General features: G+C 55.2%; 7 protein-coding genes across 7 annotated transcripts; 5 read left to right on the forward strand and 2 right to left on the reverse strand.

The window, feature by feature from the left end:
• Positions 1-1,483: 1,483 nt before the first annotated feature.
• VDAG_01286 (L-amino acid oxidase) lies at positions 1,484-3,477 on the forward strand (the record flags this gene model as incomplete). Its single annotated transcript, XM_009650172.1, has 4 exons — positions 1,484-1,905; positions 1,967-2,104; positions 2,156-2,320; positions 2,409-3,477. The coding sequence occupies 4 exons, from the start codon at positions 1,484-1,486 to the stop codon at positions 3,475-3,477; spliced, it is 1,794 nt and encodes a 597-aa protein (XP_009648467.1).
• A 125-nt stretch (positions 3,478-3,602) lies between these two features.
• VDAG_01287 (alpha-methylacyl-CoA racemase) lies at positions 3,603-4,805 on the reverse strand (the record flags this gene model as incomplete). Its single annotated transcript, XM_009650173.1, has 1 exon — positions 3,603-4,805. The coding sequence occupies one exon, from the start codon at positions 4,803-4,805 to the stop codon at positions 3,603-3,605; it is 1,203 nt and encodes a 400-aa protein (XP_009648468.1).
• A 773-nt stretch (positions 4,806-5,578) lies between these two features.
• On the reverse strand, positions 5,579-6,397 carry VDAG_01288 (uncharacterized protein; the record flags this gene model as incomplete). The annotated part of the gene is made up of 1 exon (XM_009650174.1): positions 5,579-6,397. One exon carries the CDS (start codon positions 6,395-6,397, stop codon positions 5,579-5,581), a length of 819 nt encoding a protein of 272 aa, XP_009648469.1.
• An 800-nt stretch (positions 6,398-7,197) lies between these two features.
• VDAG_01289 (riboflavin transporter MCH5) lies at positions 7,198-8,695 on the forward strand (the record flags this gene model as incomplete). The annotated part of the gene is made up of 4 exons (XM_009650175.1): positions 7,198-7,345; positions 7,409-7,442; positions 7,499-8,081; positions 8,147-8,695. The coding sequence occupies 4 exons, from the start codon at positions 7,198-7,200 to the stop codon at positions 8,693-8,695; spliced, it is 1,314 nt and encodes a 437-aa protein (XP_009648470.1).
• Positions 8,696-9,686: 991 nt separating this feature from the next.
• VDAG_01290 (uncharacterized protein) lies at positions 9,687-12,008 on the forward strand. Its single transcript, XM_009650176.1, has 5 exons — positions 9,687-9,753; positions 9,823-10,161; positions 10,212-10,498; positions 10,551-10,775; positions 10,822-12,008. The coding sequence occupies exons 1-5, from the start codon at positions 9,720-9,722 to the stop codon at positions 11,410-11,412; spliced, it is 1,476 nt and encodes a 491-aa protein (XP_009648471.1). The 5' UTR covers positions 9,687-9,719; the 3' UTR covers positions 11,413-12,008.
• Positions 12,009-12,429: 421 nt separating this feature from the next.
• Positions 12,430-13,085, forward strand: VDAG_01291 (uncharacterized protein; the record flags this gene model as incomplete). Its single annotated transcript, XM_009650177.1, has 3 exons — positions 12,430-12,514; positions 12,662-12,988; positions 13,038-13,085. The coding sequence occupies exons 1-3, from the start codon at positions 12,509-12,511 to the stop codon at positions 13,083-13,085; spliced, it is 381 nt and encodes a 126-aa protein (XP_009648472.1). The 5' UTR covers positions 12,430-12,508.
• Positions 13,086-14,135: 1,050 nt separating this feature from the next.
• VDAG_01292 (uncharacterized protein) lies at positions 14,136-16,053 on the forward strand (the record flags this gene model as incomplete). Its single annotated transcript, XM_009650178.1, has 2 exons — positions 14,136-14,326; positions 14,462-16,053. The coding sequence occupies exons 1-2, from the start codon at positions 14,272-14,274 to the stop codon at positions 16,051-16,053; spliced, it is 1,647 nt and encodes a 548-aa protein (XP_009648473.1). The 5' UTR covers positions 14,136-14,271.
• Positions 16,054-16,419: the final 366 nt, after the last annotated feature.

A 16,419-nucleotide genomic window follows, 5' to 3' on the forward strand; every position in this document is an offset into this window, starting at 1 on the left:
CGTTTCGATAACCCTCCTTGCCAGGAGTTCTAGGCTGGCTGATCATGCTGAAGCACATGTTGATCATGCTGGGCGCTGCATCTCATTGGAGGGGCCATGACGTGAGGTTACACAACACAGTCCATCGCCATTGAGCACACTGTCGAGTGATTGCACTTCCATGTCCGGCGATTGCCGTTGCATAAGGCAGGGAGGGTATGCTTTTCAGCGCCAGAGTCTCAAGCCACAGCATCTGCGAGGGAGGGGGAGATGTCTCACACCGGTCATCAGCAAATGGTGTGTCGCTCAGCATGATGCTTGCAGTCTGTTGACAATCGACAGCTTTCAGCCCGGTGCAAGTCCCTCACAAGCTCACAGTTCAACTCGTCACAACTTGTGAGCACCCCACCACAGGGCTCTACGAAATATCACACCTAGACGAGACGCAACGGTTTGGCGACGTTTCAATCAGCTGGCTGCGGCATGCTCTGCGACTGGTCGATTGGCTGACGAACGGACGTTCCATCCAATAGTCGTCACAATCCCAGTCGCATTCTAGCCTTTTGTGAATCCATCCAACCCAAAGCAGTCGGTCAGCTAGCTAGCTACCTATGCCTCGACTTGGATGATCAATGATCTGCCTTTCGTCGATAGGCGCCTCATAACTCAGCTTTCGAGAAAAGCCTCCCTGCAAAGCCCAACTCCATTCGGCACATGGCGAGGCCTTCATCAACCAGTTGGATCCGGCTTCGACCGCCAATCGACGCCGCCATTTCCCAGCACGTTCCTACAAGGAGAGCTCCGGCCAGGATGCCAGTCGGAAAATCCCATGCAGCATTTCAAGCGACATCTCAGGTGCCACGCGACGGCCCGCGGACGCCACCCACCGTAGGCTAGGCAATGCAGCGCCGCCTCCTCCTCTCGAGGTTCCAGTTTTGTGAGACCCCCAAGACCCCCCTCAACTCGCGGCTCGAGGTCCGCGCCGGCCAGCACTAACGCATTTGTGAATGGATGCATTAGTGGCTTGGATCCAGACCTCCCCCCTCGTGGTGCCTCGCGACTTAGCTTGGCTAGGACTGTCGATGTTTTGCCTCGTTCCGGCCGAGGCGAGTATTCAGCTCATACTAGTCGTCATGATACCGCATGTCACGAATTTGACCCGTCATGTTCAACCGAGCCGCCGTGATTCAGCTGGCCACCATGGGCTGCTGCATGGACGGGCACATGCTCAGGATCGATCGACTTTTGCATTGGGTGTTTCGTATGCTTCACCGGTTCACCAACGTGGAGGATGGAGAAGGGCGAGGGGTTCTCATATGGAGCTTTGATTATCAGTTGCCTCGGAGAGGACGCTGCCATTGAGCCCCGACGACCTCACAACTCTCTATAAAACCGAGCGTCAGCCATCCCATCCATCTCTCCATCCTTGTGTTCAGGTTCTTATGGGATTCTCTCTTCTCAGAATCATCTCAAATACTTCATCAGCACATCGAAATCTTTGACAATGGCTCTCCGTGGCACAAGAATCTCGGCCGATATACTGCCCGAGGTGCCTCCTGGTCTTCGCGCAGCTGTAGCCAAATCGCACCTCAACAAGTATCTCGAGGAAAAGAGAGCCCGCGTCAAGAGCCAGGACGTGGCACCTCTTCCTCCCTTCTCGCTCCCCTCTCTCGATGAAGCTCACAGGCTCTACGGCGCCGCCGGAGGCTTTGATGACAAGATCTGCATCGTCGGCGCCGGCGCCGCGGGCTTGTACGTCGCCATGATGCTCAAGTACCTTGGCATCACAAACGTCGACATCCTCGAGGCCTCTGACCACGCTGGCGGCCGGTGTGCCACATACACCTTTACTGACTCTACACCCTGTACTCATAACTACTACGACATGGGCGCGATGAGGATTCCGGATATTCCCGCCATGGCTTCGTGAGTAATCACCGAAGGCGCTTGCTTTGGGCCATGGGAGCCCGGGCTGACCGATTCTCAGGACTTTGAACCTCATCAATAATCCCAAGCTGCTGAACATCCCAGACAAGCTGGTTGATTACGTGTACCGGGTCCTCGATGCTAAGGGAAATGGTTACGAACCGACGAGCTTTTGGTACTCCAACACCAAGGCACCCGAGTGAGTACTGTGTTGCAGCTGGTATTATCGACATGGACTAAAGTCTTGCAGCGGCTCGGCCTTTGAGGCCGCCATCGCGGCCGTCCTCACCCAGTTCACCACCCAGACTGATCAGTACTACGCTGATGGCAACGACAACTATTCGACCAGAGACTACCTCATGCTGAAGGCTGGCCTGACGTACGAGCAAACCATGTCTGGCGAGACGAGTGATACGTAAGCCCTCACGCAGCCCAGAACCTCGTGCAGACCTAGAAACGGTCCGTGTCGTGTATTTCATGCTGATTCGGGATCGTTGCCCCAGCTCCACCGGGCTCTTCGACCAGGCCCTCACCGAGACGCTTTGCGATTACAGCGACTTCAACGCGGCGACGAAGAATCCCTGGTACCGACTCGAGGGCGGCATGTCTGTGGTGACGGACACCATGAGGAGCACGATAGAAGGCTCCAGCTGGCCCGATACGACGACTCCCTCCATCAAGGTCACCTGCTCGACGCCCGTCGTGGCCATGGGCCTTTCCCCCGACGGCACGGCCATCGAGGTGACGACAGCCGACCAGAACGGCACGCCCCAGCCCCCGACGCAGTACGGCATGGTGTTCAACACGACGGCCATGGCGCCGCTCCAGCGCATGGACATCCAAGGCCTCGGCCTCGACGACGGAATCCTCACGGGCATCCGCGCGCTCAGCTACGACCGGGCCACCAAGGTCGCCATCAAGTTCAAGACGCGCTGGTGGGCGCGCTTCTACCAGGGCAACGACAAGTACGGCGGCGTCTCGTCCTCGGACCTGCCCATCAGCAACGTCGTCTACCCGTCCTGGGACGACGGCGCCGACAGCGCCAACGTGCTCATGGTCTCGTACTCGTGGGCGCAGGACGCGTCGCGCATGGCGGCCCTCGTGCCCGACTACACCAAGGTCGCGCCGCAGCAGAGCGACGCCATCGTCGCCGTCTGCCTCCGGGGCCTCGTCAAGCTGTGGGCCGGCCAGCCCGAGCCGCCGAGCTTCGACGACCTGTGGCGCGACTACGCGGCGCACCACGCCTGGGCGTGGTCGCACGACCCGTTTACCGGCGGCGCGTTCGCCCTGTTCGGCCCCGGCCAGTTCGGCAACCTGTACCCGCCGTTCCAGGCCATGTTCTGCGGCGACAAGTTCACCATGTGCGGCGAGGCGCTGAGCGCGCACCACGCCTGGATCTCGGGCGCCCTGGACAGCGCGTACGGTGCCGTGCTGAGGTGGCTGTTGTCGCGGGACATGTTCGTCGAGGCTGCCAAGCTGAAGCTGTCGCCGTTCGGTCTCGGCAAGGGGGCGCACGCCGAGGAGATTGACGAGACGCTGGTGCACTGGACGGTCAAGCTGAGCGGGAAGTAGAGCAAGTCGACGACACGCAGAGTCGCATGGGACATCGCCAGGGGGCCACCAGATTGTGAAATGGGCGCTTGATAGTTTGGTACACAAAGATCGGTCGTCAATTGATTTCCCAAAGTTGCTCGAGTCTACAGTTTTGACTTGAGGACCAAGCCTCCTCGCAGCACTTCAAACTCCTTGCCGCTGCTCCAGCCCAGCCATTCCTGCAGCACAGCCTCGCCGCCGTCTCCAGGACGCAGCGGGATGCCGACGTATCCATCGCCGGGCACCCCGGGCCCTTGGCCCTGGCGCGCATCCTTGGCCCCTGCGACGACGGCAAGGCATGGTGTTTCAACGAGCGTGACGGCGGGGCGCTGGTCGCCCTCGCGCCCCGCTTCCGACTCGAGCTCGGGGTACTCCAACACGGGCGTGCAGCACGCGTCGGTGCCGTCGAAGATGGCTTCCCACTCCGTTCGGGGTTTCGAGAGGAAGACATCTGTGAAGAGGGCGCGCATCGCGGGCCACACCTGCGGATCCTGTCGTTTTGCCTCCCAGCCCTGGCCCTCGAGGCCGAGGCCCCGGATCAGGGCCTTGTAGAACTGAGGCTCGAGGGCGCCGACCGACATGTACCTGCCGTCGCTCGTCTCGTACGTGTCGTAGTACGGGCAGCCGCCGTCGAGGAGGTTGCGTCCGCGGCCGTTGCTGCCGAGCGGCGTCTTGAGGGCGAAGCGCGGGAAGGTCGTCAGGTAGCTCGCGCCGTCGACCATGTTGGCCTCGACGACCTGGCCGCGGCCGGTGGCGTGGCGCGCGACGACGGCGAGGAGGAGGCCCTGGAAGAGCGTGGCGCCGCCGCCGGCAAAGTCGGCGAGGATGTTCCAGGGCGGATGGGGCTTCTCGCCGTCGCGGCCGAGGACGCCGAGGGCGCCCGAGACGGCGAGGTAGTTGATGTCGTGGCCGGCCATGGCGGCGTACTTGCCGTCGCGGCGGAAGCCGGTCATGCGGCCGTAGATGAGGCGCGGGTTCAGGGCGCAGAGGACGTCGGGGCCGAGGCCGAGCTTCTCGAGCACGCCTGGTCGGAAGGGATCGATGAGCATGTCGGCCGAGGCGACGAGCGTCTTGACGAGGGCGACGCCGGCGGGGGCCTTGAGGTCGACGGCGATCGAGGCCTTGTGGCGCGCGAGCATGTCTTCGGTCGGCAGGGGCTTCCCCTTGCCGTCGGCCTGGGGCACAGCGCGGTCGATGCGGAGGACGCTGGCGCCGGCGTCGGCGAGGAGCATGCCGGCAAAGGGGCCTGGTGCAAGGCCGGCGAATTCGAGGACCTTGAGCCCGGTGAGAGGTGGCGGGCCAACCATGGTGATGTCTATGGTGTCTGGTGCCTTTGTGTATGTGTACTCGAGATTCGCAGCTCAGGTCGATGCTTCGATGTTCTTCGTCAATGGTGCCTGTCGATGCAGCCTTTCCGCCAATTCGGTCACATGGTTGGTGATGACCATGATGCGAGACGGCCTCTCCTGATGACACGGAGTTGGATATCCGTTGAGATGAGGAGGCTTGGGGGGGATGGGCGAAATGCCGAGGATGTGTGCGGATCGAGGAACAGGGAAAGTGAGGGGAGAGAGGGGAGGGAGCTTGGGCCTGCTGAGGCGCTCGGCTGGGCACGTGCCCGCATGAATGCGAGCCTCGCTGCTGGGGCCTCCCCGCTGAAGCCTCGCTGCTGGCAGGTACTTGGGCTGCCCCTAAATCGTGCAGCAGGTTCGAGTACCAGCGAGCACGTCGGAATGATACCTATAGCCTTGCGTATAGCTCGAGCATACATACATAGACAGGTAAGAAACGAGCTCCTAACGATGGATTCAGCAAGGGCTGATTATGTTTTTCAACCTACTTCTCATGACGAACCTTGTTGGATCGGCCAGGGCTGTAAAAAGGAGGCAAGCTTGGCTTGCGACTACGACCTTGCTGTGGTATCGCAACGCGGTGCATACTCCTCACAACGAATACATGCTGAGGCTTGGAAAAACCACCGAGTTGTGTACACCCAGACGCTTAGGCAACGCAGTCGATCTTGCATATCCGTCTATATTCAATTCTCGACGTTCTCTATGTATATGTCCGATCGCCCGTCTCAAAGGATTTTGACCGGCTCTCCAAGCTTGAGCCAGATGACATGCCCATGAACACCAGCCTCCTCGAAAGCATTCGTCAGCTCCTGTTGATATTGCGTGAAGTGGTCCCAACCGTCAAAGTGCATGGGCACGATCCAATCGGCCTTGATGGCGCGGAACAGCTGGGCCGCGTCCTTACCGCCCATGGTGATCTGGGTCTTCGGGGCGGGCTCCGGCTCAAATTGGAAACGGGCATCGCCAATGTTCATAATAGCCGCAGCAATATGAAACCTGTCGGCCATCGCAGGGAGCTCGTCCGTGTACACGGTGTCGCCGCTGAAGTATAGGGCGTTGGGACGGCCGTCGGGGTGTTTGCCGAAAGACTCGGTCGTGAGGATGAACCCGGTGCACTCGTCGCCGGGAACGTGGACGGCGGGCGTAGCCGTGATACGGAACGTCGTGCCGCCCAAGGCAATCGTGCTTTCCTGCCACGGCCCCATGCCGACGACGCCTGGCCGAGGTGCCAGTTGCTTCGCACCGTCCATCGTCGTGAATACATGGCGGCCGTCGAGGAGCTGGCGGCCGAGCTCGTCAAGGTTATCCCAGTGGTCTTCGTGGCTGAGCAGGACGGCGTCGATAGGAGGAAGATCTTTGAGGGTCAGAGCGGGTTCGTCGTGGTTAAAGAGCTGGTACCCGCGCTCGGGGTGTTGATAGGAAGTTTTGGCCGGCGCGAAGAAGGGATCGGTCAGGAACTTGACACCGTCGATGTCGAGAATAGAGGTCGCTGTGCCGATGAAGGTCATGCTGACGCTGCTGTTGAATCCTGGGCAAGTAGGCATGGCTGCGCTGTGGGTGGTGTTTCGACTGTTCAAGTGCTTGAGTGAGCTGATCTGAGGAAAACTGGATGCAGTGCTTTTTGGAAATGGGAATTAAGACTGGTTGATATAGCATTCAATGTAACCTGGAAACTTCTCAACCAAGATATTCCCAGCTTGTCGTCCGTTCGAACTGAAAACCTTTCGTCGGACACACCGCGTGAGCTTGCTAAGCCTTATCAACCACGGCAAGATGAAATTATTAAGCTCGACCCTACGGAGTGCCAGACAAGACGTAATGAAATGCCCTAATTAATCGCCGACTCTCCATCGTAGTTGTTGACGCTGGCGACATTACTTACATACGTTATAGTGGTTCGCGGGTTTAATTACTACAGTTGGCCTAGTCTCTAATCCGAACCAGACGAGCACAGCACTTCTGCAACTGACAAATCACACTACTCTTTACAAAGCCAGAGCCAACCGTAAGCATCGATTTTATTTTCCTCAATTGGAATCTCTCGATCATAAGGTTAGTAAGGGGGAAATTCTTTGGCACTCGCCCCTTGGATCAAGAGGACGACTGATTCCATATAAGACATCAGAAACCTCTTCTCACAGGTAAATCCTGGTATCACAATGTCGCGGAAAAAACATAGTACCTACATAACACCATCTTTAATCTACTTCTTCCTGGAAAAGAAAACGCATTATCGAGCCCTCCCCTTAGTCGTACTCCAGTCTACATCGGATGCGACTTTGACACGGCCCGAATGACCTCTCGCAAACAGCTCAGCAAGCCTGACGCGAAAACTCCCCCAAAAATGTTTTCAACGATCGAAAAGAGTCGAAATGGAAGCGACCAACGCGTCATGACCCACGACGAAGCATCGATCGAGAGCGCGCCGTTAGGCTCCTCTGGGAGTTCCGAAACTCAACCACCCGAAGGTGGGCTTTGGGCGTGGTTGTCTGGTACGCAACCCTTTTGTGGCTTGACATGTGCTATCGGGAATCTCTTCTAACATCGGGTCAAAGTTGTGTCAGGCTTCTTCGTCATCATGAACACCTGGTTAGTATTCATTTCTCGTCTTCACTTGCCACCTGCAACGGCTAAAATGAGAACAGGGGAGTCTTCATATCCTTCGGCGTCTTCCAAACCTACTACGTCACGGCTCTTGAACGATCTTCTTCTGACATCTCCTGGATTGGGTCTTTCGAAGTCTTCCTGCTCTTCTTTGTGGGCAGCATAGCAGGGGCATTGACCGACGCAGGGTACTTCCGGAGCACCATGACAGCAGGCAGTCTGCTCATTCTTATCGGGACTTTCATGACATCAATCTCCAAAGCCTACTGGCAGGTGTTCCTTGCGCAAGGTGTTTGCACAGGCCTAGGCAACGGCTTGATGTTCACTCCGACCATGACGGTCATCTCGACCTACTTCACGGGGAAGCGAGCCGTGGCCTTGGCTATTGCAGCTTGCGGTAGCACTGTCGGCGGTCTCGTATTTCCCAGCATGGCTAGAACGCTGCTGCCGACTATTGGTTTCGGTTGGACAATGCGGGCCATTGGGCTTATCCAGCTGGTAACGTTAATTGCGGCCCTGGTTGTCGTCCGGTCTAGGGTAACACCCAAGATCGGAGGGGCATTCTTCGACTGGAGCGCTTTTTTGATCCCTGAGTACAAGTTGTTTGCCGTTGGATCGTTTATGGTAATTTTAGACTCTACGCCGTTACCCGTGTTCTGTATAATATCAAAACTGACTCCAGTCCACAGGTTTACATTGGCCTCTTTTTTCCAATCTTCTACCTGGCGTCATACGCTCGCAGCGCCTTGGGGTTGGAGTACACCCAATCTCTGAACCTGATTCTGGTTCTGAATGGCGTCGGCATCGTCGGTCGTCTCGCCCCCAGCTTCATCTCTCCGATCATTGGCCCTCTCAATCTCTTCGTTGTGCACGTGGCAATCACGTCTCTGGTCGTCTTTCTGTGGGCCCTGGTGACGACCGTCGGAGGGTTGTATGGATGGACTGTGGTCTTCAGCCTATCGATGGGCGGGATACAGTCGCTTGCGCCTACTGCGCTGGCTTCTGTAAGGTTTGACCCGCAGAAGCAAGGCACGCTTCTTGGCATGGTTAACACCGTGTCCGGTTTCGGTGCCCTCATCGGACCGGCAGTCTCAGGAACGTTGATCAAAGGCGGGGTTGACTATTTGAATGCCCAAATGTTTGCTGCAAGTTGTATGGCCGCTGGAGCAGCTATTTTGGTCCTCGCGCGTGAGACTAAGAGGAAGAAGGCGTCCCTCGCGTTTCGATCTAAACTGTAGTCTGGGGTTTTTTTGGGTTTGATTTGGGCCCCTCACTTGCGTTTATACACGAGTGTCATTTGGCGCTTGGTTTATGGACTCGGCATAGAATAAAGCTAGACTAGAAGAAATAAAACATGAATACATGGGATGAAAAGTATGGTGTTGTTAGCACCTAATCTTATGAAAGGCGTTAAGATAACCGAGGGATTTGACTTGAGACGGATTACATTTTGAACCTGCAGAAATCATATCATGGTCTGGGCGGTAGTCGCATGTGAATTGTTGGCACAGGTATTGTTAGTGTTTGATTTGGAGTAGAGTGAAGAGGCCTTCCGCACGTAGTCCACAGCAAAAGAATAAAGGTTGGTGGTTGGAATACATCTGAACTGTGACCCTCCGCGGTCCTTTTATATATGCTCTCGTAGCCCTTGGCCCCTGACCAGCCCCCTGTGCCGTGGCCCCGCAGGACAACAGGAGCCTGTATTTGATAAGACTAGGTACCGTGTGAGTCAGCAGAGCCACCACTGACGGATAAATTCATCAATCGTAGTAGTCGCGGCTTACTCTAGTCCTCGTACTGACTTCTGCCATGTTTTCCCCTAAGAATCGGCTCGCCGAGTACGCAATGTTCTTCCTCGAAGACTTGAAAACGCGAAGTTTTCCTTTCGAGATATCCACCTACGTCGCAAAAGCCCTGGGCCATTCGCTGAGCCCTCTTCCTTCGCTCACCAAAGGTGTCCATGGCGCACCCTCGCGCGAGGGCAATACCTTCATCATAAGGGTCCGCGATTTCCACATGGCCAATGTGATGATCACATTCAAACCTCACCTGCGGGGCATGGCCGCTAACAAGATAGCAGCCATGTCTGTCTCAATTCAATTCCCTTCCGGCCCACGGCGCCCCGGAATGGGACTAGACAAGAACCGGTTAACATAGCCCTTAGTCATCGTGCGGGGCTTCAGCACTTCATTGCGGGACAGTCATCTTGTGAAGAAGGAGCTCTTGATTACACAATGAAGCATCTACAGACTCATCTCCACCATGACAGCGCCGCAGGGTTGTTGGACGTGCAAGAGTAAGGAGTTTCGGGCCCTTACCCCAGTTCGCCTGCAAAACCAGTCTAAAATACTTACTTTGATGCTAGACCGCAAAATTGGTTGTGACAGGACAATTCCTCATTGTAACAACTGTCTTCGAACAAAAAGAGCATGTGCAGGCTACGGGATTCGATTGGTCTGGCCTGATGAGCCTTCTGCAAGGCGTGGAGAACTCATCTTATGCCATGTGGCCAACGCCACGAGTCCCCATGATAGCCCTCAGGACAACCACTCCAGGTTCTTGAACTTCACCTGGATGGACTTCTGCCTGAAGGAAAAAGGCCTTACTTGGCGTCAGTTCATAGAGAGAACATATGCAGGGCCACCCCATTCCCTGTCGCTGCATTCACCAATCGTTGGCGAAGATGCCATTCTTTTAGCGTATTGTTTGTATCCTCCGGCAAACCATGCCCGTTCTCCAGCTCACACGCTACAGATGAGCAGATCATAGCCCCAATGTGCTCAACAACTCGGGCGAGGAATGGCTTCCATGATCAGATCATGCCGGTAGTATTGTCCTCTCGAGATGGGTCCGCAACAGCTCTGTGCAGCTCTTTGCTAGCCATCTCTGCATATCATCGCCAAGGACCAGGTGCCGCGCTTGAATATAAGATAAGTGCAATAAAGGGTCTCCATGAGTCACTGGCAGCGTCATCAAGCTGTGGTTGGTATGCAGATGCAGAGGCACAGCTAGCTACTACTATGATGCTGTGCATGTACAGCGTAAGCCCGATTTGGATAACTCAAAAGAGCATTCGCAGTTAACAGGAATTAGGTCTTTGACGAGCAGGAGGCTCAGTTTCACTTGCACCTCGATGGCGCCAAAAGGATTCTGCGCAGCCTGCAATGGCATCAACAGCAGCGCCCGGTGTCCGATTTTCTCATGAACTGGGTACTCTACTACGACGTTCTAAGCAGCTTCGCCCAACCTTCCCGAAGAATTCGAGGAGATTTGCGCATATTATCTTACTCAAACAACCTGCAACCCACGTCAAACTTGGTGAGTTTGATTCTAACGCTCCTGGACTTGGCTGACTTGCATCAAGATCATCGGCCTATTCGGATGCTCCACCGATGTTTTCAGTAGCATTTCATTCATCAATCAAATGCGCATGACGTTGTCGGACTCAAGCGTAAATTTTGATCCGGGTGAACAGTCCCAACAGCGAGTAGCTTTGGAAGAGAGGTTGCGAATGGCCTCCCAGCACCTCAGCCCCGATGAAGCGGCCAGCTCTTCGGCTGTGCAAATTAAAGACGCATCGGCGACTGCCGAACTATATCGCTTAGCAGCTCTACTGTATCTACAGCGCGTCGTTCCCGCCCCCGGTGACGACATGCGAAGCGCTGCATACTTACAACAGATTTTTGCAGCGTTGAGAACGGTCCGGGTGGCCACGAGCCCCTGGCCAGTTTTCATCACCGCTTGCGAAGCACGCACAGAAGATGAACGCGTTCAAATCCTCAGAGTCCTGGAGCGAATGGACGAAATTCGAAACGTTGGGAATGTTCGCGTCATGCGCAGCCTCATCGAGTCAATTTGGAAGCAGCAGGACCTACGAGATTCCTCTGGTAAATCCGAGGCGCTGCGATGGTGGCTTTGCGTTGATGGCGAGGTCCCTGCTCCTTGGTTTGCATAATGCTCAGACCCTCAGCACACTTTTATCAGTGAGGAATCCTAAAGGTTTGCGCCGATTGATTGCCCTTTTTCTTTTTCACTCCAACTCAGAGGGCCATTGTCCAAAGGCATCAATATTCCGTCCGCACATGATGCAGGTGCGCTGCATGCGACATGACGGTCAAGAAATCCTACTTAAAGAAGCTCGCTTGGGACACATTGGCTGAAGTATTATGAGATAAGTCGGAGAATTGGCTGATTCCCGCGAACAGCGAGGAAAGTGTCTCCTTACGAAGCAAGCTCGAGGCTTTTGCCTGGAGTTATGCCAAAATTCTGGAGCCACACTACCTCATTGATGAAGTCGAGGAGGGATTGTAATATATCGGGGTCCGCAATCAAGGAGGTCATAAAGGAGGGGCTTCTGGCGGCAGCCAGGAATTCTAAGATGATGCAGCTTCAGGGCACAGTGACGCCGCGAAGAAGGCGCTTACGGAGGTAGAATTTGAGGAGCCTGATTCATCGGCGAACATAACCGACCAGGTATTCTGCTCCTGAGGTCGGACGTGATCTTTCGAAACTGCCTGGACGAGACAAACAGACTTTCGCATTGGAGCTTGGTACTGGAACCGAACGCGGATGTCGATGGTGAGTCTTCCTGATGACACAAACTTATCCCATCCCTATTTGATGGTCATGCTCTCATAATTGAGGCACGAGACGTGCACGGCGTCTATTTTCCGCATGTTGACAGGCCTTTGGGCCTTATTTTGTGGCCTGCCTGGGGTATCATGCACGACCCTTGTAATGCTCTACATAGTAGACTAAACCAATCGTGAGCCTAGGCGCCGGTGACATACAATCCATCATTGGCCTACACAACCGAGCACCTATTTCCGTCCATGTAAACATTCTATTCGGGTCAGCATTGCACCGGCTTGCATGCGAGTATTTATCTCAAAAGGTCGCACTGATCGTTCGCGCTGATCTCGCGGTGTATAAGGCTGAACTGCAACAGTGTCGTACTCAACCTTACCATCAGGTGCATCTGGTTGTTTCAGTGCATCAGCGGTGACAAATATTTCAAAAGCAGTATCCAAGATCTGCACACAACGCCAGTCATGAAGGTGAGTTCTCACCAGCTTGCCTTTTGAATCCCTATTGATGCGAGAGTAACGCGCCTCCTGCTGCAGCTGTTCCTCTTCCTCTCCGCCGTCCTCTGGGCACTCTGCATCAGCGCCCAGACCCAGCTCACCCAATACCAAGCAGCGCAGCGCTTCAAGGCCGCGGGCATCCTCTCGCGCTCTACGGGTGCCTGCACGACCAAGTCCAACCCAAGATGCACGTCCTTCTCCGGCATCCGGGCAACGACCGTCGCTGGCGCCATCACGCTGAAGAAGGCGTGCAAGTGCAGCCTTATCATCACCAGCGGCACCGAGGTCGGCCACCCAACGGGCAAATACTCTCACAGCACGGGGTATAAGCTCGACTTTGCCAAGAACGCGGCCCTCAACCGATATGTGAGGGGGACGTTCACGAGAATCTCGAACCGCTCCGATGGCGCGAGCCGGTACAAGGCTCGTTCCGGGAACATCTATGTGGTGAGTTGCTTCAATTTGCTTGGACATTCGAGTGCTGACGCGGATTTAGGACGAGGGGAACCACTGGGATGTGACTTTCTTCACAGACGGGAGATAGCTGAAAACTTGGAGCTAAGGGATCGATTGTTTCGCATCACAGGCTGGAGGCCCGGAGCTTTTTTGGAATGCCCTCGGGTTCTAAACAACCTGTAGTACCATGTCTTGACGACTGGTAGATCCAGAGGAGGATTCTAGGTAGCCGACACAGCCTAACCGCGTCTCCATGAAGCAAGTTGAAGGAAGGGCTGATTGGGAGCCCCCTACCGGGAAACATGAGGTCAGAGTGATCGCGGATGCAATTGTGGTTTCTGTTTCTTTCTGGTGTGGTAGAATGTGACCACACCAGCTACGTGTCAGCTATGAATCCTTCCATGCAGCTACCATTGGTGGCAACGTTTCCGTATGACCGGAACCTGCTCGCCAGAGTTGCCGCCATAGAGGACCAGGCTGGGAGCCTTCTTGGCACATCCAGCTGAGAATGTGCTGCAGAGCTCGAACACATATATAAATTCTCAGGTTAGCCCTGATCGGAACGTGTGCCACGTTGCCAGCTTTACTTCCAACCACAAGCAGCCTCTGCGATGGCACAGCCAGCACAGTTACCTCCTCCAAGGCCAAAATGGCATGAGCCATGGAGAAAGGTTGGTCGTGGCTGTATCTCCATCACTACAAGATATGCGAGAGCCATTCGCGCCGTCGGCCTTGAGATAATCACCATCCGCAAAGGGCCTGAGCCGCCGAAGAGCCTTTTTGTACTTTCACGCAAAGCAGCCCTCGCTCGTTGCATAGTACACTTATTGCCAGCAATGATCTCTATCATACTCATCTCCATCAACTTGATGGGTTACTTTACCGGCACACGTCTCCAAGGTTGGCGGGGCTCTGACAGCATCAAGTTAGGGGTCCTCCAGCTCTGCGCGAAGGTGCAGGAGCTACTCATCGTGGCGAGTCTATCGACAGTTATATTTCATGTTGTGAGATCGGAAATGACATTCGGGCCAGGTATTCCATTGGGGTGGATGGGCGCCGGGTTTCGCTTCACAACACTGAGGTGAGAGAAAGAATTGCAGACAGAGTCCGAATCAACTCTTGCTAACCGATTCCTCAGCTACCTCTGGTCATCCGACCTCTGGGGCTCCGTAAAATACAAGCACGCATCTGTACTTCGGAAATTCGGATTGGTCCTGCTGTTGTTCGTGTCCGGAATCATCACCGTCCTTGCTGGTCCAAGCAGCGCTGTCCTGATGGTCCCTCGAGTAATGGATTGGCCAGCGGGCGGAGGCAGATTTCGGCTCAATGGTATTGTTGACTTTCTGGCCCATTCTTTCCCAGCATGCATGCTAAGTTTTGACAGGATCACAGGCAGACATGTGGACACATCAGCCGTTGCCCGTCCCCTTGAGCGATTGCCCCAAAACTGATCCTGTAGCCCAGAATGCCTTGCTCACGGCTACCATTCAATCTACAACGTGTTTCGAAATCGCCAACGAACTTTTGTCAACGATCTGATCTCGTTTGAGCTGGAAGATTCACGAATCAGGAAGAACGTCCATGCAAGGCTCCGCCTCAACGGCCAATACGTTATCGACACGTGGGCCATCACAGCTCACACGCCCACTGCGACGACTCAAGCAGCATGGCATACTCTTTGGGGCAGTGCCTCAAAATACCTGAGGGATACGAAATCAAAAGGCATCGTTCATCCAGATCCTGACTTGCTGGGCTACGGCGACACAAGGATCGCCGTTGTTGAGACAAAGATCCCAGCGGTTCGGATCGTTTGCAACGAGTGGTTAGGAAGCTTTTCCACACAACAAGAAAGGTTTGAGGTCCTCGGGTCATTCCCCATATATCCAGGCCACGGCCGCCCAAGATATCTGGATAAAGGGGGAACTGCATGGACGAATCTCTCCCATATTGACATGACCGACCCAGTGAGGGCTCGGTTGAGCCAAGGAAATGGCCCAGGGGTTTTCGCTGTCGCCGTGGACTTGCCCACTAATGATGGGGGACTCGACTATCTTGGTATTCTCCTCTTCCGCCTTGCGGATGTCGAAGTCCAATCGTGGGAGACCATGAGTTGCACTGTCGACTCTTGGTGGGCAGCCGGCAAGATGACTGTCGACCAGGACTATCGAGCCATCAAGTATAACTTTGCCGCCGATCAGGGCCACATTCTTGTGGACAGTGAGGTAGGCACAGAGGACTTTAGGTGGCGCGACTTCACTGCACCGATGGACGGCTCGTGGGAACGCGTGGGATTATCGAGCGCTTGGTTTGATGATCTCGGGGCCAAGGTGCCTGTTAGTCCAAATCAGCCCAACGACACGTCAGTCACCACTGTCGAGAGTATCCTGAACCTGGCTCTTTTCGATACCCTTCAAAGATGGGGTGCCCTCCAGGCTACCGAGCTCGCACTTGCTGTTACTGTCGTCGATGGACTGTCCCGATCATCTAGCTTCCTGACGTCGACCTACAGCGCCATGCTGGAGCCGCTCGTATCACACTCGTGGACAGCCGAGACTGCGAAAAAGCTGGTGAACTTGGACAAGCCGAAAACAGCTTTCAGTCCTGAAGGCGCCTACGATATGGTCAGCGTAAAGCTTCAAATGATCCTCCCAAGTTATGTCATGTCAGCTCGAGGGTGGTTCGATCGCCTCTGCATGGCAATCTTGATGGCCCACGCCCTCATCGCACTGGGTCACACATTCTGGGTGCTTTGGCATGGGGAAACGAGCGACGCATGGGAGAGCATGACTGAACTGATCGATTTGACCTTGGAATCAGACCGTCCAAGCAGCAAAAAAGAGCCCGGACTTTCAAACACGTCGGCCGGCGTAAGGACATGGGCGCCACTGAAGGAGGTTGGGTGCGTTGAGGCGGTTGATCAGCCAGCAGTTGCGACCGCCGGCGGCCCTCCCGTGCCAGCAAAGCACCTCCAACTAAGGGTTGGAGAGGGCAGAACCATGAATCAAAAAGTAAAGGATCCGAGCTGCGTGCCGGAAGCAGGAGTCGAGTACCATTGACCAGCGTGTCGAGAATTGTTTTCTTGAGGCATCCGCTATGCTATCACCCGTGTGAGACCAGAAGGCATGGAGCTGTCGCTAGAGTAGATGACCGTCGCCGTAACCCCTTTCTTCGTGGCGTCTGGTCCAGAGTCTCGAGAGCTGGAGATGCGAGGGAGCATGTGGTTAATGGTGTTTGATAAGTGATTCAGAGAAATAGACAACGTCTTGGTTGGTAAAATTGAGACTGGAGAAACAGGATGGGTGAGTTACATTGGCAGGAAGATGAAATACGAGTGGGTGGCATCGCGTGCTGGTGATGTCCATATTACGCTGATCTGTGCTACGCCCAAGCCCTGCCAGGCTTGCCAGGCCAAGTGGTAGACC

The sequence above is a fragment of the Verticillium dahliae genome, genomic scaffold (assembly GCF_000150675.1).
Source record: "Verticillium dahliae VdLs.17 supercont1.2 genomic scaffold, whole genome shotgun sequence".
NCBI lineage: Eukaryota > Fungi > Ascomycota > Sordariomycetes > Glomerellales > Plectosphaerellaceae > Verticillium > Verticillium dahliae.